The 23,865-nt window shown below is 43.2% G+C and overlaps 1 protein-coding gene across 2 annotated transcripts in view; it reads right to left on the reverse strand.

Annotated features, from left to right (window-relative positions):
- ASB14 (ankyrin repeat and SOCS box containing 14) overlaps window positions 1-20,504 on the reverse strand; it is a 66,170-nt gene extending 45,666 nt beyond the window's left edge. The window contains exons 1-7 of one of the 2 annotated variants that reach the window (XM_056524432.1): window positions 20,383-20,504; window positions 15,538-15,590; window positions 11,533-11,547; window positions 10,863-10,994; window positions 10,572-10,730; window positions 7,314-7,559; window positions 1,004-1,175 (exon numbers count right to left, since the gene is read on the reverse strand). In XM_056524432.1, the coding sequence (XP_056380407.1) occupies window positions 1,004-1,175; window positions 7,314-7,559; window positions 10,572-10,730; window positions 10,863-10,994; window positions 11,533-11,547; window positions 15,538-15,590; window positions 20,383-20,504 (899 nt within the window). The remainder of the gene's footprint in view (window positions 1-1,003; window positions 1,176-7,313; window positions 7,560-10,571; window positions 10,731-10,862; window positions 10,995-11,532; window positions 11,548-15,537; window positions 15,591-20,382) is intronic. The other variant, XM_056524431.1, reaches the window with a different exon arrangement.
- Window positions 20,505-23,865: the final 3,361 nt, after the last annotated feature.

The raw sequence follows: 23,865 nt of genomic DNA on the forward strand, positions 1-23,865 counted from the left end.
AAGCACGGTGAAACGCGTTGCATTATTCCAATAAAATTACCTTCTACTTACCTGACATGTTCGTCCTTGGTCAGCGCCGTGGAGACCCGCCATTCTCTGGAAGTCCATCCCTGGTAAATGGTCTCCAGGGATTGGGGTACTATGCCTCCAGCCACCCAGAACAGTCTTTTACAATATGTCACTAACAACATATTCAATACCAACTGGAAACATGATGTCATTGTATCAATAATGTATCAAGAATAGGCTGATTTCATAAGTGGTTCCCATTTAATGAACCTCTAGGGCAGTGGTCTCCAACCTGCGGACCTCCAGATGTTGCAAAACTACAACTCCCAGCATGCCCGGACAGCCGTTGGCTGTCCGGGCATGCTGGGAGTTGTAGTTTTGCAACATCTGGAGGTCCGCAGTTTGGAGACCACTGCTCTAGGGGGTTTATTTTACCTAATGTTGCAAGCAAAACACTTTACAGTAGGCCAGCATGAATATGGCTAAATATATGTAATGTTTGGGAGATGCTGACACCCTGTACTCTACTGGCAATGTTAATGGGGCGCTAATACTACTGGATTATAAAACTGGATAAGGTGACTGATTGATTATCTCTGCACAACTTGTCACCGCCTCTTCATGCTTATTAAAAGCAAAGTTCCTATAAAGCAGGCTGACTAATCTACCTCATCTGCTTCAGATAGTGGACGTTATGACCCATAGTAAAAAATGGGGTTTTCAAAAAAGACCTGGGAGAAAAATGTGTCTTAATTTCTCTCTATGACAGGCAGTGGAGAAAGACGAGGGAAAGTAAGCGCATGGACTTTTTTTTTTTTTTTTTAAAAACATCATCATCCTTGTCCAATTTTTTGAAATGGGTTGAGGTGCAATACCAGCTATAACCTATTGGACAAAGGTGGCGCTGTTTCTAGAACAACAAAAAAAGCAGATCCCTTCTCTTTAACCCTGGAGAGCAAAGGGGTAATATAGAGACAGTGTAATGTGTACTTACAAGAGATGCCCTCGGTATGCCGCTCTGTGTATTGGTAAATGACCGGAGTGTTTTGGTATATTGGCATCTGCTCCATACTCCAAGAGCAGAGATACAGCATCCGGGTTACTGGCAGAAGCTGCTTCAAACAGGATAGATGCAGAGTCAGAGGCTTGTGCTACAACACTGGCTCCTATAGAAAAAGAATGAAGAATGGTGAAAGAGACACTATAGGGGATAGACGCTAGGGAAGCAGTCTCCTATCTGTGGTAAAATGACTGGCAGCAGCCCCCTTTTCTATAGCATCTTTCCTAGTCTACCCTTTCCTTACATTCACAGACTCGCAGTCCTTTCTTTATTTGGCTAAACAACAATCTGATCATGTAGTCAGCGTAACCCAGATCAATAGTAGGGTTGCCCCAAATTATGGGTTCCCATGGCAACTATGTATATTGGATCATAATGCCATCTAATTTAAAGGGGTACTCTACTGCCCTGCTTCGGAAGCTCCCCCCCAGCGTCCGGAAGTTTCTGGTTCCAAATGCTGCGTGAGGGCTTTTGTGTTCAGGGCCGCCCCTCGTGACGTCACGCCCGCCCCCTCAACGAAAGTCTATGGGAAGGGGGCGCGACGGGGCAGCCCTGAACACGGAAGCCCTCACGCAGCATTCGGAACAAGAAACTTTCGAAGCAGGGCAGCGGAGTACCCCTTTAATGGGCACATTTTCAATTCACAAATTTGCTCCTATTTTGTATTGTATTGTGTTTTGCTTTGCCGTGTCTCGTTTAACCTTACTAAGCTGGCAAGAAGCTTGAATGCAGTCTTTCTTTCAGCATATGTATAATCTCCATATTGGCAGCTTACCCACATATTCACCCAAAAGCTGTAACATAATATGTAAAAGGCCCATGATGTCCTCCTTACAATTCAGTGCTCCCGGCGCTTGGCATGAATCTATTCATGGACACTGAGGAATTAACACACTGATATAGATGTAAATGAAATCGGGTAATATATCCATCACCTTTGGTGATAACTAGAGGAAAGGGGTCAAGAGGGAAAGGAACATGTTGCTGCCAGTGGAGACTTTCAAGGACAATATTATGTTCTCCAGAAATGGTTCTGTCTAGATGCAGGAACATTTCCTTAAAAGATATCCTATATTGGTCCAGATCTATCAATCTGCCGGAGACAAAAACTGGAGTGATTTGCCCATAGCAACCAATCACAGCTTAGAGCTTTTTAAGATATAAACGCTGAGCTATGGGAAAATCAGGCAGGCAGATTGATAGATCTGGGCCATTGTCTAACACAAATGGGATTTCCAGTAGGGGTTGCAGTCATGACCTAGCCCCTTAAAGGGGTACTCCACTCCTAAACATCTTATCCCCATGCCCTCATTCCCTCCCATAGACATGAATGAAGAGGTGTGACATGAAGTCACAAACACAAACCAGTAAGTGTTAACATCTTGCTTAGTGACCAGAATAAAAAAAAAAACAAGTGTGGTAGATGGAATTACCTTAGGGGCAGATGGCATTAACCCCTTGTATTCGTGGTGGACAAGGTGGACAAGCTCCCTCTAATTCAGTCCCGGACTCAATCACTTGGATAGCCAGTCTCTTGAAGCGGGGAATGACCAGTTGGGATTTTGGACTGCTAATATTCTCAGCTGGGCTTTATCCCACTTATTATGAGCCCCATCAATAAATCTGTCCATTAACACCTTGTTGCCCTGCTTGGGAGTTATACCATCTAATTTTTGAACAGTCTCTAGGGCATTCTGTAGGGCTACAGCATATGCTCTCAAGGTCGGAGATGTACCACTGAGAATGGGACTAAAATAACTGGTACAGTCATTCAAAGATCTGCTCTACAGTTGCCTTCTCAGATGCTGGCCAGGTGCGGACTTTCTCTAACGCTGATCCTTGTAGTTGTCCTGTGAGAAATTGCACCTGTTGATTTGGAGGGAAAGAGTAAAAGACAAAAAAACTCTAGATCTTCTCTTTGAAATCCCTCAGGGTTAAGGGGTCTCCTTTGTAGGTAGGGAGGACAGGGTTCCCCATGAATACCGGTGCAGACGCTGGAACACCAGGGTTGTTGATGTGGACTGCAGGCAAAACTGGCAACATTCCGGCTGCTGGGGCAGGTGATGATCTTTATTCGCATTGGCATGCATTTTTTGCAGACAGTAAGGGACACAGTTCAGACTATGAGGGAGGATTTGCGGCATAAGGTGCACACCATATCCTCTTCGTGATGCCAAAAGTTGTGGTGGTGGGGTGTTAGATGCAGGGCAGATGGAGTTACCCTGGGGCAGATGGCATTTACCCCTTGTATTCGTGATGCCAGGTCGTGGTTTAGCCTATAACCACCCGCAGGTATACTGCTGGATCCTGGGCTAGGCACGGGGGCAATAAAGACTCCGATGCCAAGTTACGGACGATAGCTTTACTGAGGGTAGACAGTTGGTAAAGTCTATACAGTGCAGCCAGGGCCCAAGGCGGTGACCAGTGACTTGGAGATCCTACAGGCTCGTTGGGACTTGTAGTAGGATTGGGTATTTTAGTGCAGGCCACGTTGACTAGACAGACGACTTGACCGGTGACTGACAATTATTGCAGATTTAGCTTACTTGCATTTGACCGGGGCTGCAGACTGGGCTTGAGGCCTCCAATGCTCTGGACACACACACTGAGACAGCTTGACTGTACTGGACCTCAGCAACAAGAGAGAGGCTAGCTCCACCCAGGGCTTATATGGGGGAGACTAGCAGGGAGCCCATAGGTCACCCTTGTGGTCAGCTGGTCACTAGTACCTCCTGGGTAACAATCACATGGTATATTTTATTAAAGGTATAACACATCTTATAATTCAAAACATATGTACAAATGGGGAAACAATTACAGGGGGCCCTGGGGACACGGCTGGACAGGGCAGGAAAGGTCCTAGGCAACACCAGCCCATACTGTATGACCACAAACTCCCCCTCTTAAGTACAGTTGCCCTCAACGTCCAGTCCTGGATGCCGGAGGACCGAAGTGACCACTGGGGCCAATGAGGCATTTTTAACACAATGTCCTTTCCAGGTCTGATGACAAACAAAAATAAGTCCATGTTGCATGGTGAGTGTCCAAACATTTGAAGGGAATTTTGACCTTGTAACTGCTCTATTGACACACTCCAACAACAGTATGCATAACAATTATATACAAACTTTTGAATTGGGCTGCCGGAGGCTATCTACGCAATGCCTTGGCTGCTGGGGTCCCTTGGTTCTACACACTTCCCCCCCACCCCCCCAGAACTCAATACATTTTACACTGGACAATGACGTTATCTGGACACGTGGACATGAGAAAGAACATTTAGACACATTTTCTACATGCATTTAGAGCTAGTGGACTGGGACTTTAAATAAGGCTGCAGTCCTAACCTATATATTTACATGTATGAACTATTTTGCGATATGAATGGACTATGTGTGGTACTTAACTTTACTTTATTAGCTAATCTTTGTACCTCGCAGGGAGTTGTCCTTGGGTTGACCATTGGGACCTACGCAGCACCACTTCTGAAGAGTTTGGAACCCCAGTGTCTTCTGTAGCTTTTGATACACCTGGAACTGTGACTGGGTCTTCCTCAGCAAATTCGAGAGTTGGTACAGGGTCAGGACTGGCAGGACCCAGAGTCCGGACAGGTTGACTGACCGAACTGGAACTCTCTAGTTGGTAACGGTGACAAGGCTTCTCGCAGCCCGGACAAGAGGGTGGTATTCTAATTGCAGAGGCTCAAGCAGGGTGTGATAGTCTCTATTCTTGACTCCGGGACGTGCACGACACCAAACAATAGTCTCTATGTTGGGTTGCAAGGTCACCAACCTGATGTCTTGTACTCGAACCCTGCAGATTTCACTTTGATTGTTGGCAAACTTCTGCTCCACTTGTAGAACTTTCAAGTGGTGCTGCGCAGCCTGTCAGCCTGAAGGGGACATATGGGGAAGAGAGGCATGCAAGGCATCTACTATTTCAACAAAACAGTTTTTCATAATGTTCATCCCTAATATAAATTCAGCAGACCCCTTATCTGTCACATTAGTTACAATCACTCCCTGCCCGCTAAGTATATGTTCTCCCAACTGAATTGGTTGATTCTGAGTATCCATGTCTGGGGACTGGTTGCCCATTACCCGCAACTACTCTGAAGTTAACATCCTCCAGTTCACACAATAAACTAGCATCCCAATGGTGATAAAAAACATTTTAAGGTATAGTAGACACTTGTGACCCTGTATCTATCAATTCCTCCAACAGTACACCTTCCACAATAATTTTTACATAGGGGCAGGAGGCGACATAAAGTGAGAGTCCTGACTTAGGTCATTCTGGGATTGGACCTGTTGACTGTTTTCCTGAGAGCTGGTTGCGACCTCAGGGGAAATCCATTTAAATCCCAACACTGCGTTTTCCAATGTCCTGGTTTATTAAAATGGGTACAAAAGGGTCTTTGCATTCCTGAGGGTCTACTAGGCAGAGGGTTGCAGGGGTTGAAATTGCGGGGAGCAGGAGCAGGAGTAAGTTTTCTTGGTAGGAGCGGTTCACGGTCAGGTGGAACAGACTGTGTGGCATGCTCCTTCACAGCCTTAGTCAGTTTTTCAATGTCCTGCCTAACACTCTGTAAATCTGAGGCTGCGGTGTTGGGCAAAGCAGGTGACACTGGGGTGGGGGGCTGGTGATGGTAGTGGTATAGGTCTTGCTACCTCCCCTAGTGGCTCTTGGACAGGTGGACAAGCTCCCTCTAATTCAGTCCCGGACTCAATCACTTGGATAGCCAGTCTCTTGAAGCGGGGAATGACCAGTTGGGATTTTGGACTGCTAATATTCTCAGCTGGGCTTTATCCCACTTATTATGAGCCCCATCAATAAATCTGTCCATTAACACCTTGTTGCCCTGCTTGGGAGTTATACCATCTAATTTTTGAACAGTCTCTAGGGCATTCTGTAGGGCTACAGCATATGCTCTCAAGGTCGGAGATGTACCACTGAGAATGGGACTAAAATAACTGGTACAGTCATTCAAAGATCTGCTCTACAGTTGCCTTCTCAGATGCTGGCCAGGTGCGGACTTTCTCTAACGCTGATCCTTGTAGTTGTCCTGTGAGAAATTGCACCCGTTGATTTGGAGGGAAAGAGTAAAAGACAAAAAAACTCTAGATCTTCTCTTTGAAATCCCTCAGGGTTAAGGGGTCTCCTTTGTAGGTAGGGAGGACAGGGTTCCCCATGAATACCGGTGCAGACGCTGGAACACCAGGGTTGTTGATGTGGACTGCAGGCAAAACTGGCAACATTCCGGCTGCTGGGGCAGGTGATGATCTTTATTCGCATTGGCATGCATTTTTTGCAGACAGTATGGGACACAGTTCAGACTATGAGGGAGGATTTGCGGCATAAGGTGCACACCATATCCTCTTCGTGATGCCAAAAGTTGTGGTGGTGGGGTGTTAGATGCAGGGCAGATGGAGTTACCCTGGGGCAGATGGCATTTACCCCTTGTATTCGTGATGCCAGGTCGTGGTTTAGCCTATAACCACCCGCAGGTATACTGCTGGATCCTGGGCTAGGCACGGGGGCAATAAAGACTCCGATGCCAAGTTACGGACGATAGCTTTACTGAGGGTAGACAGTTGGTAAAGTCTATACAGTGCAGCCAGGGCCCAAGGAGATGACCAATGACTCGGAGACCTTGCAGGCTCATTGAGACTTGTAGTAGGATTGGGTATTTTAGTGCAGGCCACGTTGACTAGACAGACGACTTGACCGGTGACTGACAATTATTGCAGGTTTAGCTTACTTGCACTTGACTGTGGCTGCAGACTGGGCCTGAGGCCTCCAATGCTTTGGACACACACACTGAGACAGCTTGACTGCACTGGACCTCAGCAACAAGAGAGAGACGAGCTCCACCCAGGGTTTATATGGGGAGACTAGCAGGGAGCCCATAGGTCACCCTTGTGGTCAGCTGGTCACTAGTACCTCCTGGGTAACAACCACATCGTACATTTTAAGGTATAACACATCTTATAATACAAAACATGTGTACAAATGGGAAAACAATAACAGGGGCCCTGGGGACACTGAGAGACACTGCCAGACAGGGCAGGAAAGGTACGGGGCAACACCATCCTGTACTAGGCCACCACACAAGATTTCTGAATTATTTTATAATATGGAGAGTATTATGGAAAGTAAAAATGAAAAAAAAAAAAAAATCACCAATAAGTAAAAAATATGATGATATATGAATAGAATTGCTCAGTAATTTAAAGTCAGGTACCTTTCTGAATGAGTAACTCCATCACCTCAGTATGTCCATTCTGTGCCGCAAGAGCCAGAGGAGTGAACCCAAAGTTACTAGTATAGTCAGGGTCAGCTCCTCCATGAAGTAGAAGACCTGTAATATCTGTGCGTCCCAGTTTGGCCGCCTCATGGAGAGCAGTCCTGTTATCGGCACATGCTAAATTTACATTTGCGTTATGGCGCAGTAATATTGATGCTGTATCATAAGATCCATGACGTATTGCTAAACAAAGAGAGAAAAATATATGTATACATAAGTTGTGTATAAGCAATTATTGGCTTCGCTAAGAGTTTTGCTACAAATATACGCATATATATATATATATATATATATATATATATATATATATATATATAATATAACCAAAGAATAAGTTGGCCAGCACTATTAATTCCAAACTATTGTAAAAACTATATATATATAGTTGCTATATATATATATATATATATATATATATATATATATATATATATATATACACGCATTGCCAGACTAGATACAGTGATAGCTCTGGGCAAAGCTCAACTAAAATTGCATTAAAAAATATTCTATTATGGGGGTGGTCTTCTCAAAGGGGTGGTCTTATTAAGATGTTTCACTGTAATAAGTATTTAGCTCACAGAGGGTTGACTAGAACAGAAACAATGAGGGAGATTTATAAATACCTGTGCAGAGGTAAAGTTGACCAGTTGCCCATAGCAACTAATCAGATCACTTATTTTTATTTTTGAAAAAGGCCTCTGAAAAATGAAAGAAGCGATCTGATTGGTTGCTATGGGCAACTGGTAAACTTTTCTTCTGGAGAGGTTTTCATAACTCTCCCCCAATATGTTTTAGGTTTTTATGGGTTTCTCAAATAAACTAGAACACTCAAAATTATGTAAATCTCAAATCCTCCAAATGTAAAAAGTATACATATGTCATTGTTTTCAGTAGTAATGATAATAGTAGGGGTAAAAAAAAAAATGAGTCTACGTAGACCAAACACAACCACTGAAAGAACCATTTGCATTATCCTGCTAAAAGAGGCATCTTCCATTATGAGTCCGAGTTTTAACACTAATATCTTTGGGAAGTCACAAGTTGACTACATTTGGTCCATTGAAGTATTGTGCCAGCCTGTTTGCGCTCATACACGTCAGCATCCCCTTATGACATGATGAGAAGATATGCGTGCCACGGAAGCCACTATCCCGGTATGAATCCAGTACAAGAATTAAACAAATTCTTCTCCACTGTATTCACTGAGGAGAATGAAATGTCAGGTGAAATACAGAGAGATAAGGTAAACTCCCCCGTACAGGTCACCTGTCTAACCCAGGAAGAAGTACAGTGCCTCCTACAAAAAATCTAAATAGACAAATCACCAGGTCCAGATGGCATTCACCCCCATGTTCTAAAGGAATTAAGTAATGTAATAGACAGACCCCTATTTTTTTTTATATTCAGGGACTCTATAGTGACAGGGACTGTTCCGCAGGACTGGCACATGGCAAATGTGGTGCCAATATTTAAAAAGGGGTCAAAAGGGGACCCCAGGAATTATAGACTTGCTAGTTTAACCTCCATTGTATGTAAATTGTTTGAGGGTTTTCTAAGAGATGCTATTTTGGAGTACATTGATAAAAATAAATGTATGACTATATCAGCATGGCTTTATGAGGAATCGGTCCTGTCAAACTAACCTGATCAGCTTTTATGAGGAGGTGAGCTCCAGACTGGACCAGGGGCAATCACTGGATGTCGTATATCTGAATTTTTCCAAAGCATTTGATACGGTGCCACATAAAAGGTTGGTGCATAAAATGAGAAGGATTGGGCTGGGGGAGAATGTGTTCAAGTGGGTAAGTCACTGGCTCAGTGATAGGAAACAGAGGGTGGTTATTAATGGTACTTATTCTGATTGGATGACTGTTACTAGTGGGGTACCACAGGGGTCAGTCTTGGGTTCTATTCTATTTAATATATTTATTAATGACCTTGTAGAGGGGTTGAATAGTAAAGTAGCAATCTTTGCAGATGATACTAAACTCTGTAAAGCGGCAAACACTATAGAGGACAGTGCACTGTTACAAATGGATCTGGATAGTTTGGAGGTTTGGGCTGAGAATTGGCAGATGAGGTTTAACACTGATAAATGTAAGGTAATTCACATGGGGAGGAAAAATCTGGGACAGGGTTATGTATTAAATGGGAGCACACTTGGGACGACTGACGTGGAAAAGGACTTGGGAGTCTTAGATAACAGTAAATTTAGCTATAGTGACCAGTGTCGGGCAGCTGCCGCCAAGGCAAGTAAAATCATGGGGTGCATCAACAGGGGCATAGATGTCCACGACAAGTAAATAATTCTACTGCTGTACAAATCACTAGTCAGACCACACATGGAATACTGTGTACAGTACTGGGCACCAGTGTACAAGAAAGATATAGGGGAGCTGGAGATGGTTCAAAGACGGGCAACCAGGGTAATACGGGGAATGGGAGGACTACAGTACCCAGAAATATTATCAGAATTAGGGTTATTTAGTTTAGAAAAAAGAAGGCTTAGGGTTGGCCTAATAACTATGTATAAATATATCAGGGGACAGTACAGAGATCTCTCCCATGATCTATTTATACCCAGGACTGTATCAATAACAAGGCGGCATCCTCTACGTTTAGAAGAAAGAAGGTTTCTACACCAGCACAGATGGGGGTTCTTTACTGTAAGAGCAGTGACACTGTGGAATTCTCTGCCTGAGGAGGTGGTCATGGGGGAGTCTGTAAAATAATTTAAAAGGGGTCAGGATGCATTTCTGGAGAGTAATAACATTACTGGTTATGTATACTAGATTTATAGGGACAGAACGCTGATCCAGGGATTTATTCTGACTGCAATATTTGGAGTCGGGAAGGAATTTTTACCTCTAGTATGAGGGTTTTTTGCCTTCCTCTGGATCAACTCAGTAGGGACTCATTAGGGATATAGGTTGAACTTGATGGACTCTGGTCTTTTTTCAACCTTATGAACTATGTTACATCAACTTTCACTTATTTTGATGTTGTGTCTAATCAGTATATAAGAATGTCATAGTGAATGAGCATTACATATATTACAGTAGCCAATAGATCACCCAAGCTTTACTCTGAAGCCGCTGATCAAGCCGTTGAACAGTAAGGGTCTATTCACATGGCAGGGCAAGCAAAAGTCTACGGCCTTTAATTTGAGGAATTCCACAGCTAAGGATTTACCTATAACAAGTGGAGAATCTTCTACATTATTTTTGGCATCAGGGTCACAGTTATTTGACAACAAGAAGCTGACATTGTCCAGTCTGCAGTGGTCAACAGACAGAAACAGGGGGGTCTCGCCTTTCAGTGTCTTCTGCTCGCAAACGCTATGGTCTGTAGCTAAAGAAATAAAATGAGTTAGTAATAAAGTCAAGTCCTGTCCGCTCTCTATTCACTTTCAAGGTTAAAGCTCAGAAACCAAATTATTGTTTATCCTTGTAAATCGTACAAGGAATCGTACAAGTTACTGACATTTCAATGTAATTTCCAGGATAGTTTTATGTCTCTGAGCCGCAGCCTCATGCAGCGGAGTCCAGCCTCTCTCATCAGCCTCCAGAAACGCAGACTGGTGAATGGACAACTTAGTCAATGTCATTTCATCACCTGTGGGTAGATAAGGTTATAATGGCTCAATAAATACAGAATAAGATCACGTGACACTATGACAGAGATGTAGTGTATGACAACTAACACACCATCAGATACAAACACAATGGGGCAGATTTATTAATGCCAGGCCACTGGACACTGGATAAGGTAGTCACACTCACAAGCACTCTGAAGCTCCATCCACTTCTTCTACAACATCAGCTTATGTCGAAAATAGTGACACCAGGGCTTTATAAATATTGCAGCCAAAGTACCATATTTTTTTGTATATTATTTATGCCAGAATACATAAATAGCAAACATACTTAAATAAATCTTCCCCAATATATGGATCTGTGCTACAAATCTGAACAGTTACTTAAAAAGGACCGTAACAACCTAAAAAATTAGATTTCTTAATCATTAAAGGGGTACTCCGGCGCTAAGACATCTTATCCCCTATCCAAAGGATAGGGGATAAGATGCCTGATCGCGGGGGTCCCGCCACTGGGGACCCCTGTGATCTTTCACACAGCACCCCGTTACCATCAGCCCCGGAGTATGTTCGCTCCGGGTCTGATGACTGCTGATCATGGGGCCGAAATATTGTGACATCACGGCTCCGCCCCTGTGTGACATCACACCCTCAATGCAAGCCTATGGGAGTCACGTGGGGTCGGTGGGATTCCCGCGATCAGGCATCTTATCCCCTGTTCTTTGGATAGGGGATAAGATGTCTTAGCACCGGAGAAACCCTTTAAATGGCTTAGGGTGCCCTGATCACACACCCTTTTAGAGTTTCTTGATACTTTGAATCCCAAGATATGCAGGTTAATAGTTTGTCTGATTCGGTACATCAGTCAGATGGGCGTCAGCTTAATTTTAACAATGGGAGTAAATATCAGGTAATGGGCAGAATAATACAGTCAGGATGTGAAGGTTTACTATTGAGGAGCATGTGTACCTAATTCACACCCTCTGGTTGTATAATCCTGCCCATCACTTGATATTTATTCCCATTATTAAAATTAAGTTCACATCTATCTGTCAATTCCCTGAATTTCCTGAATTGGCTACAGGTCCTTTTTAAAGTCAGCGGAAACTGCTAATCTTGACACTACCGGCCAGCTAATGTATATGGAGGTGTCCTAATGCTCACCTCAAAACCAGATGTCAGGTGAAAGAAGCCTTTGCTGGTGAAGTCTGACCTTCCAGTTGATAACACACAGAAAAGCTGAGAGTACATGAGGAGTCGGGAGTAAGGTGTATTATAGTCATAATATAAAGAAAGGATAATATGCACTCACCGCTAGGCTATGGCTGTCAATCCTGGGAGTCCGGGGACACGAATGGAGTCGGCGTCTGCATGGAGCACTCGGAGGCTACACCGGTTGTTTCGCGGGATCAACCCACTTCTTCCAGCCTCTGAAGCTGGAAGAAGTGGGTTGATCCCGCGAAACAACCGGTGTAGCCTCCGAGCGCTCCATGCAGACGCCGACTCCATTCGTGTCCCCGGACTCCCAGGATTGACAGCCATAGCCTAGCGGTGAGTGCATATTATCCTTTCTTTATATTATGACTACGATACAGCAGCTTTTCTAATATGCACCCCGCAGGTTGCGTTTTCACGTGAGTACCCCGGGCCGTCATATCTGTATATACGATCCATAGGAGCCATAGAACAGGCTTGGATCACACTGCACACCTTGAGAGTGCCCCCATCTGCCATTTCTTCTTTATATTCGTAAGGTGTATTACTCCGCATTATGTCACATGCACGCAATTATTCTGCCTTCTGCATAGTTGTGTGTAGATATATATTGAATTCTGCAGCCTGATGTCTGATTCATTCATTCATGTATTTATGTGCTTCAGTCCTAGTCAATGAGTGAAGCCCTAGTGCACACTTGTGTCTGCCACTCCAGTCAAACAGGGGACTTGGGACTTAATATTGCAAATGAATCCACATGAATATCAGTGTAGGTCCCAACAGTTGGATCCCTCAAAATAACATATTTATCATCTATTCTGTGCATAGAGGATACATTCATGTTTGTGGTCCCAACCTCTTTAAAGACTAGAAATGGTAGGCTACATTTCTACTTGTTTTTTTGTCCTGCGTTTTTTTGGGTTGAAAAAAACGCCTGAAAAAATGCCAGTGTAATTTCCTGCGTCTGGCGTTTTTTTTTTATTTGTGTGAAAATTGCACCTTGGCAGTTTTTTTTGGCACCCAAAATTTGTTGGGTACGAAAAAATAAATTAAAAAAAGGATGCAGTAGTAATGGAAAAAAATTTATTTTACGAAATGTATATATTTTATAACAAAATGTTAATAAATATTTTTATAAAGTGTGTGTTTTTCTCTATTTATTTTTTATTTTTTAGGTATTACTACTACTCCCAGCATGGAACAGACTGTTCCATGATGGGAGTAGTAGTACCTGTACTAATAGACATATTGCCCCTGGTCTCAGTCCTGACACCCGATGCGATCGTCCATAATATAGCAGAGATGTGGAGCGGCTCTATACAGCGCTCGCATTTCTGCTCTGTACTCCGGCCAGTGATGTGAATAGAATATCACTCATTCATATTTTCCGCCCAAAGTGGTGATTGGCCGGATGGTTGCAGCCAATCACAGCTTTGAAGGAAATATGAATGAGTGATGTTCTATTCACATCACTGCCCGGAGTATAGTGCAGAGATGCGAGCGCAGGAGAAAGCCGCTCTGCATCTCTGCAATAGATAGGACGATCGCAGCGGGTGTCAGTAGTGTTACCCGCTATGATCTGTTCTTACCTGCAGGTACTACTACTCCCAACATGGAGCACACTCTGCTCCATGCTGGGAGCTGTAGTACCTGCATTAATAGACAAATCGCAGCAAGTGTAACTTCTGACACCCGTTGTGATCTGTCTATTAATGCAGGTACTACAGCTCCCAGCATGGAGCAAAGTATGCTCCATGTTGGGAGTAGTAGTACCTGCAGTTAAGGAAAGATCACAGTGGATGTCCCTCCTGACACCCACTGTGATCCTCCTGTATAATTTATAGATGTGGCCGCTCTTCTATGATCCCCTTCTATGGTACACTGACGTATATATACACCTATTCATATTTCCCACAGAGAGTTGTGATTGGCTGGAACCATCTGGCCAATCACAGCTCTGCGGGAAATATGAATAGGTGTATATATACGTTAGTGCAGGGGACCATAGAAGAGCGGCCAGCCGCATCTATACATTATACAAGAGGATTGCAAAGGGCGATCTGTTAATTAGTAAAGTACTACAACTCCCGTCATGGAACAGCGTGTTCCATGCTGGGAGTAGTAGTACTACAGAAAAAAATGTAAAAAATAAAGAAAAAAGTGAAAAACACACACACACTACATTTTTATTATTGTCGGCTACATTTTTAGGTCCCTGCCCGCCCACATAAATTGATCCCGGTTTTAAAAATGTATAAAAATTTAGTTCTAAAAAAAGATACATTTCGTTAGATAAAATCTTTTCCTTCACTACTGTATCTTTTTTTTTTTTTTTTAATGGTACCCTATGAAATTTTATTAAAAAAGGTATCTCCATCACTTTTTTTGATCGCTAAAGTCCAAAAAAGAATAAAAACCGCCTACAAAAACACCAAAGTTAAAACCCCCATATTGTTTTTCTTTCAGGCCGGAAGAAGCGCATACCTATGCGTGAAACAGCCGGCAGCCGCCTCTGAGCGCCCCACCCTGTCGGAGGTACAGCCCGAGATGGGAACCGTCTAACCAGAACTGAAGCGGTGAGTGCAGGACGTCTGTCTGTGTCTTTGGATGATATTATTCTTAGTGCTACTATTTGTCCTAATACCACCAATACTGATTCATCTGTTTTTTGCCCGAGCCGAACCTTGTCCATCTCGGTTAGCTGCGCGGATATGGTACCGGTGCCACTTGTCTTTTTTTGTATTTGCTGAGACATTTAAAAAAGCTTGCTTATGTATGGTTTTTTTTTAGTTGTTTTATTTTGCTTAATGTTTTGCTTACGTGCAACAAATTTATTAACAAGTCACACGGCCTTTATAAATTTTTCGCACGTAAGCAAATCAGCAGTTTTCCTCAATTTTTTTTTCCATTGTGAGATTTTGCTCATGTAAGCAAAATCTGTAGGCCAGGGTTGAGCTGGAGTAAATGTATGTCATTTTTGATGGCGTGCCACTTTTTTGCCACAGTCGCACATTATAAATCTCTGACCACTGCAAGTCATTTTTATAAAAAATGCTTACATAAGCGAGAAAGATTTTTCTTGCTCCTCTCGCTAGGCCGGTCAAAAGTCGTACAGAAAAGTGCCTAGTCGCATGTGCAACATTTGAGAGACAAATATAAGCAAAAAAAAATCTACTAAATGCTTTTATAAATGTCCCCCATAGTGACCTACCTTGTTACATTACTGGAATGCTCCTGGACACATGCTGAAAGTACATTTGTACATAAAACCTATATGATCCTACTGACCATGACAGTGTACAGTTTGATTTATATGTAGTACAACCTGTGCTGTGTATTGATACGTACCAACCCGAATAGCTGCTACAATCTTTTCATGTTCAGAACTCATGGAGTAGGTGCTGACAAGGTAAAAAGCAAATCATTATTATTAATAGTAAACATATACAGTGACCCCCCGACCTACGATGGCCCCGACATACGATCATTTCAACATACGATGGCCTCTCAGAGGCCATCGCATGTTGAAGGCAGCATCAACATACAATGCTTTTGTATGTCGGGGCCATCGCATAAACGGCTATCCAGCAGCGCTGATCATCCGTCCCATCATCCAATAGGAGCGACGTGATGACGGCGATGAAGAGCGATGATCCCAGGCAGCAGAGACGGTCCGGAGCGGTGGGGACACCCCAAGGACGCTGCGACAGCGATGGAGGGCGATATCCAGGGCCGCGGTGACGGTCCGGAGCAGCGGGGACAGGTGAGTATAACTTCCTATACTTTACATTGCACGGATCCCTCAACATACGATGGTTTCAACTAACAATGGTTCATTTGGAACGAATTACCATTGTATGTTGAGGGACCACTGTATAGAGAACACGATCTATGAGTATAAAATCATTTGAACAGATCGTTCCCAGTCCCACATGTATAAAAGCTCATGTCATGATCATATCCAAAAATTGACTTAACCTGTATGTTTGCTATTGTCCTAGTTCACCTTAAGGGTACGTTAACATGAGCGGATCCCCAGCACATATTACGCTGCGGATCCACTGCTGAAGGACCGCTGTATGCTGCCTTTACAGGTGCCTGCTCAGAGCAGCAATATGCCGCTATGAGCAGACACACTACGATGTGCGATATACTCGGCAGCTCTCGGCCTAGCTCATAGAGCAGGGGGAGCGGCTGCGATGTTTGCGAGTACACCGCGTATGCGCAGCGACTTGCACATCGCTTCAGTGTGTCTGCTTGTAGCAGTGTATTGACGCTCTGAGCAGGCACCTGTAAAGGCACCATACAGAGGTCCTTCAGTGGCAGATCCACAGCGTCATATGCGCTGGGGATCCGCTCGTATAAACGTACCCTTAAACGGGTACTCCGCCCCTAGACATCTTATCCCCTATCCAAAGGATAGGGGATAAGATGTCAGATCGCCGGGGTCCTGCTGCTGGGGACCCCGGGGATCGCTGCTGCAGCACCCCGCTATCATTACTGCGCAGAGCGAGATCGCTCTGCACGTAATGACGGGCAATACAGGGGCCGGAGCATCGTTACATCATGGCTCCGCCCCTCGTGACGTCACGGCCCGCCCCCTCAATACAAATCTATGGGAGGGGGTGTGGCGGTCATCACGCCCCCTGCCATAGACTTGCATTAAGGGGACGGGCCGTGATGTCATGATGGGCGGAGCCATGAAGTCACGCTGCTCCGGCCCCTGTATCGCCCGTCATTACGCACAGAGCGAACTCGACAGTAATGACAGCGGGGTGCCGCAGCGGCGATCCCCGGGGTCCCCAGCAGCGGGACTGCGCCGATCTGACATCTTAATCCCTATCCTTTGGATAGGGGATAAGATGCCAGGGGCGGAGTACCCCTTTAACCCCTTAAGGATGCAGGACGTAAATGTACGTCCTGGTGAGGTGGTACTTAACGCACCAGGACGTACATTTACGTCCTAAGCATAACCGCGGGCATCGGAGCGATGCCCGTGTCATGCGCGGCTGATCCCGGCTGCTGATCGCAGCCAGGGACCCGCCGGCAATGGCCGACGCCCGCGATCTCGCGGGCGTCCGCCATTAACCCCTCAGGTGCCGGGATCAATACAGATCCCGGCATCTGCGGCAGTTCGCGATTAAAATGAACGATCGGATCGCCCGCAGCGCTGCTGCGGGGATCCGATCATTCATAACGCCGCACGGAGGTCCCCTCTCCTTCCTCCGTGCGGCTCCCGGCGTCTCCTGCTCTGGTCTGTGATCGAGCAGACCAGAGCAGAAGATCACCGAAAACACTGATCTGTTCTATGTCCGATACATAGAACAGATCAGTATTAGCAATCATGGTATTGCTATGAATAGTCCCCTATGGGGACTATTCAAGTGTAAAAAAAAATGTAAAAAAATTTAAAAGTAAAAGTTAAAAAAAAGTGAAAAATCCCCTCCCCCAATAAAAAAGTAAAACGTCAGTTTTTTCCTATTTTACCCCCCAAAAAGCGTAAAAAACATTTTTTATAGACATATTTGGTATCGCCGCGTGCGTAAATGTCCGAACTATTAAAATAAAATGTTAATGATCCCGTACGGTGAACGGTGTGAACGAAAAAAAATTTAAAAAGTCCAAAATTCCTACTTTTTTAAATACATTTTATTAAAAAAAAAATTATAAAAAATGTATTAAAAGTTTTTTATATGCAAATGTGGTATCAAAAAAAAGTACAGATCATGGCGCAAAAAATGAGCCCCCATACCGCCGCTTATACGGAAAAATAAAAAAGTTATAGGTCATCAAAATCATGTGCACTTCATCTTGCACTTCATCCAGGGATTGGCTGCAGTACTTTATACACAGTGAGGGAGCCGCTGCAGTACTGGAGCAGGAACAAGCAGAAGAAAAAATACAAGGTTTTTTTCTACTTGTATACCCATGCCTTATGCCTGAAACTAGAAAACCTTTTTAAAATAAAAAACAAAACAACTTTGCAAATAGTCTTAAAGGGGGTATGCAGTGAAAAGTAACTTATCCCCTATCCACAGGATAAAGGATAAGTGTCAGATCCCCACAATCTCCTACATGACCTCTGAGAGAAGTGCATATTGGGGACAGTATGCACTCCATTTCTAAGAGAGCGCCGGAGATGCCAGAGTACAGCAATCGGGTCTCTTGGGCACTCCAATAAAGAATGAATGGATCAAGCGCCGTCCCCAGCACTCACTCCTTGCAGAGAGCTGGGGCCCGTGCAGGAGATCGCAGGGAGGTCTCAGCAGTTGGGCCCCCACAATCTTGTGGATAGGGGATAAGTTACTTTATGCTGCACAACCCCTTTAAATAAACCCATGCAGAACTATATGCCATTGTTATAGTACGAGAAGACAACACACTTTCGATCCCCACTAATGTATCTCTGTCTCTGTGTATCTGCCAACTACAAAATAATTCTGTTTGGCCACTCTCTGGTCCATCTATATTTAATAAGTTGGTAGATAGAAAATATGATTGATTAGCTTGGTCTGAAAGGGGGTGAAGGGGCAGGGCAAAGCCTCTCAACAGTATTCACTAATTGGACACTTTATTAGGTACACCATGCTAGTATCGGGTTTGACCCCCTTTAGCCTTCATTCTTAGTAGCATGGCATCTGCAAGGTGCTAAGAACATTCCTCAGAGATTTCGGTCCATATGGACATGATGGCATCACACAGTTGCTGCAGATTTGTCGGCTGCCCATCCATGATGTGAATCTCTCTTTCCACCACATCCAAAAGGGGATCTATTGGATTGAGATTTGGTGACTGTGGAGGCCATTGGAGTACAGTGACCTCATTGACATACATGAGATAAGGTGACTTGATATGTGCTTTATCCTGCTGGAAGAAGCCATCAGATGATGATATGTAATACTGTGGTCATAAAGGGATGGACATGGTCAGCAACAATACTCTGATTGGCTGTTGTATTTATACAATGCTAAATTTCTACTAAGAGGCCCAAAGTGTGCCAAGAAAATGTCCCCCACATAATTACACCACCAGCCTGGACCACTGATACAAGGCAGGATGGATCCATGCTTTCATGTTGTTTACGGCAAATTCTGACCCCGTCATATGAATGTTTCAGCAGGAATCGAGACTCATTAGCTAGACAATGTTTTTCCAGTCTTCCATTGACCAATTTTGCTGCCTGTGTGAATTGTGGCCTCAATTTTGTTGTTCTTAGCTGAAAGTGGCACCCAGTGTTGTCTTCTGCTGCTGTAGCCCATCTACTTCAAGGTTTGACGTGTTGTGCATTCAGAGATGGTATTCTGCATACCGTGATTGTAATTGAGTGATTGTTTGTGTTACTGTTGCTTTTCTATCATCTCGAACCACTCTGCCCATTTTTATCCAACATCAAAAAGGCATTTTTATTCACACAACTGCTGCACATTGGATATTTTCTCTTATTTCTGTTGTGCGTAAAAATCCCAGGAGATCAGCAGTTTCTGAAATAACCAGACCAGCCCATCTGGAACCAACAACCATGCCATGTTTTAAATGCATTGAAATCCCTTCTTGCTCATTCTGATACTCGATTTGAACTTTAACAAGTTCACCATGTCTACATGCCTAAATGCATTGTGTTGTTGCCATGTGATTGACTGATTAGCTATTTTGGGTTAACAAGCACTTGAACAGGTGTACCTAATAAAGTGGCCACTGAGTGTATCCCACACACTATACAGATCAGCATCTGCCAAATCTGCTAGGTAAACTTACATAAGGGGTTAACATATCACAGGTTTAGCTTTCTTTGGAGGTTTAGTGGCTGTATTTCTATATGACAACATGTTTTATACTGTCTCTAAGTGCCAAAGAGGTGGGGCCAGATCCGCAATGCCTCTCTGTGGTAATTGACATGCCTCAACTCATATGCAGGTTTTAAAAATGACACTTGACTTTTATTTCCATGCAGCAACAAGAAACGCATTGCCTCATGATAATAAATGTGAAGTTCTTTATTTTGATGTTCGGTTACCTACTCTGCGCCATTTTGAGTCCTGTATACGAGTTGAGGCATGTAAGTGCCCCCGCGAGTTCCCTACTATGAGATGGAATGTGGAAGTGGAAAATATGGGCCTAGCAGATGGTGGTAGTATGGACACAGTAATAATATATCCTGTAGATATGGAATTTTAAATTGGATATTATTTGTACCTGTTGTTTTCATTGGTTTCTACAATAGAATCTTTTTTATAGGCCTCTTGAAGGCTTTGGTGTATAACGTACTGAGTCGCAATATCATCATCTAAATCGTCACCAAATGCAGACAAATCCATGTTACGGACTCAAGATTTCACTCTGTTGGGGCAAAACACAAGAAATGATCTGATATTGACCTTACCAGTTCACTATACACTATTATGGAATAAAAAATAAAATCTATCTGCTGCTCTCTCTATCTGCTGCTCTCTCTATATGCTGCTCTCTATATGCTGCTCTCTCTATCTGCTGCTCTCTCTATATGCTGCTCTCTATATGCTGCTCTCTCTATCTGCTGTTCTCTCTATCTGCTGCTCTCTCTATCTGCTGCTCTCTATCCGCTGCTCTCTCTATCCGCTGCTCTCTCTATCCGCTGCTCTCTCTATCTGCTGCTCTCTCTATCTGCTGCTCTCTCTATCTGCTGCTCTCTCTATCCGCTGCTCTCTCTATCCGCTGCTCTCTCTATCCGCTGCTCTCTATCTGCTGTTCTCTCTATCCGCTGCTCTCTCTATCTGCTGCTCTCTCTATCTGCTGCTCTCTCTCTATCTGCTGCTCTCTCTATCTGCTGCTCTCTCTATCTGCTGCTCTCTCTATCCGCTGCTCTCTCTATCCGCTGCTCTCTATCTGCTTATACTAGTTCCTAGCTTTGGTATATTTGCTATATGTTAGCTACTTATTTTATGACACAAAAGTTTAAAACTTTTGTTTCCACTATGATGCACCTATTGGGGGAGATTTATCAAAACCTGTCCAGAGGAAAAGTTGCCGAGTTGCCCATAGAAACCAATCAGATCACTTCTTACATTTTTTTAAAAAAAAGCCTCTAAAGAATGAAAGAAGCGATCTGATTGGTTGCTATGGGCAATTCGGCAACTTTTCCTCTTGAGAGGTTTTGATAAATCTTCCCCATTGTGTATATTAAAGATTTAGACCCTGACCCCAGAAGACCAGCCCATTATACAGGTCAAGTCTGTCACCATTTTTGGATCACTATTCGATTAACTATTTATTAGAACCACCTGCACGATAGTTGCCACTTAAACTATATATAAATTATTTTGTAACATGAGGTCCGCATGTGTACAGTGTTACAGTGCTGCCCTATTTAGGCATCCAGCAATATTAATTATCAACATTATTATTTTGCCTCCCTTTAATAACAATGAGATGATTCTCCCCATTCTGTCCCAGTCTATACAACAAAGCTGACAAGTAGTTTTAGGATTAGTTTGTATTTTTTATGTGGACATTAACAAAAAAAGATAGGTCCCAAAATGTGTTAAGTATATGTTTAGAAAATCCAATTTATATAATTTATTAATTACAGAAAATAAGTAATGTATCTGTTCAAAATAATAAAATTCTGGCTGCCAACATATAACACTAGGAAAATCTCATTGCATACTGTACTGCATTTGATTATTCAGTTCAATGTAGACACAACATCACCTAAGTATCTTTGGCTACAGGCAGACAGACATCTATCAGGGAATTAAAATCCTCCCCATTAAAACATATTGAGAAATTAATAAGCAAAGATGTTTGGACCTATTTATATTAAAGGGGTATTCAGATTTAATAAAAGAATCTATCTACAGCATGCTATGAGTGTAAAATTACAAACTAGAGCATACTCACCTCTCCCAGTTTGCCCTGCTGTCTACGTATACTTACCCTGATGATGTTCTGAACCCACTGCAGCCAATCACTGGGGCTATAGTAAGTTTGTCATGTCATCAACAGAGCAGAATGAATAATCACAGGTATTGGAGCGTTGGCGCAGGACTGGGAGAGGTGAGTATGCTGCAATTTAATTATTTTACACTTGCTGTAGAGGTTTTTATTAAATTGGAATACTCTTCTATTATTTAACAAAAACACAAAATTAAGTTTGGTCATTCAATGTAAATTTTTCTGTGCCTCTGACATGGACAATATGTCATATCTTCCATACCAAAACAAATTCTCTCATACGTGAGGGTGCGTGACTAAGCAAGAGTATGCACTTAAAATCCTTACTGCAAGGTAAGTCTTGGCTCAATGAGGTTTGTGGTCACATATTCTAACATAGTTGGAACTGTTACATATATTTATATATATATAAGTATTTTTTTTATTTTGGACGGCAAAAGCAATATAAGATATACCCATGAAGTAAATGTCAGAAATAGAGATGAGCGAACTTACAGTAAATTCCATTCGTCACGGACTTCTTGGCTCGGCGGTTGCTGACTTTTCCTGCATAAATTAGTTCAGCTTTCAGGTGCTCCGGTGGGCTGGAAAAGGTGGATACAGTCCTAGGAAAGAGTCTGCTAGGACTGTATCCAGCCCACGGGAGCACCTGAAAGCTAAACTAATTTATGCAGGAAAAGTCATCAACTGCCGAGCCGAGAAGTTCGTGACGAATCGAATTTACTGTAAGTTCGCTCATCTCTAGTCAGAAACATACAACAACTGTAAGAGCAACAACCTATTTCTATCACATTCATTACCTGACAGGGATGGAGAATAAAGCCATGTGATCTATACTAACCTTTCTTTTGTTGCAGCATTGAAAATAAGAATATAAATGCAAATAAAACAATGCATCAGTAAGTCATAACTTTACTTCCTAGTGGATAAAGTATAGCAGGATGCGACGTAAAGAGTAAAGCTACCCACAGGGATTGCATAGTCATTTTAGGGCTAACGCTTAATCCTACCTTGGACCCTTTACCCACTTTGTCCATTTGGTACCTTCAGGCCTTATATAAACTATATGCTTCCCATGATACATTTCATTGGTCGTCTAGATTTAGGAAGTTTTACCTTGCAGTGAATCCTGATAATTCTTGTATACACATTAGAGGGTCAGATCACAGGTACAGCCTTACAAACCAGAACCTTGGTCTTCTTTAGAAAACAGCTTCATTCCTCATCATAGGATCGTATTTGTTATGATGCAGGCATGGCCGCTGACCTATAAATACTGGATCATGGGACAGTCTGAGACCTTCTCCTGCCCCCGTCACGTGGCTGAGCTATGTTTGGTAACACAATCAGGTGGATTACAGGAGAGGAATTAGAAGAGGCTGCAGATACAGGACGTTTCACTACAGGATGGCAAGGTCTTTATGTACCAGAAACTGCAGTATTGATCTACAGCCACTATACAGGAATGACAGCTGTTTTCAGCGGAATTTATGGATAATACCCTTAAAGGGCCAGATACTTTATTATATATGTATACAGTGATCCCTCAACTTACAATGGCCTCAACATACAATAGTTTCAACATACAATGGTCTTTTCTGGACCATTGTAACTTGAAACCAGACTTGACATACAATGCTACATACAATGCTACAGACGGTCCAGATCTGTGAAACGTGTCAATGGCTGGAAGAACCGACCAATTAGAATGGGCATTCACTGGTAAAACCCCTGTATTACTGAAGC

Source organism: Hyla sarda, chromosome 6, assembly GCF_029499605.1.
Source record: "Hyla sarda isolate aHylSar1 chromosome 6, aHylSar1.hap1, whole genome shotgun sequence".
NCBI lineage: Eukaryota > Metazoa > Chordata > Amphibia > Anura > Hylidae > Hyla > Hyla sarda.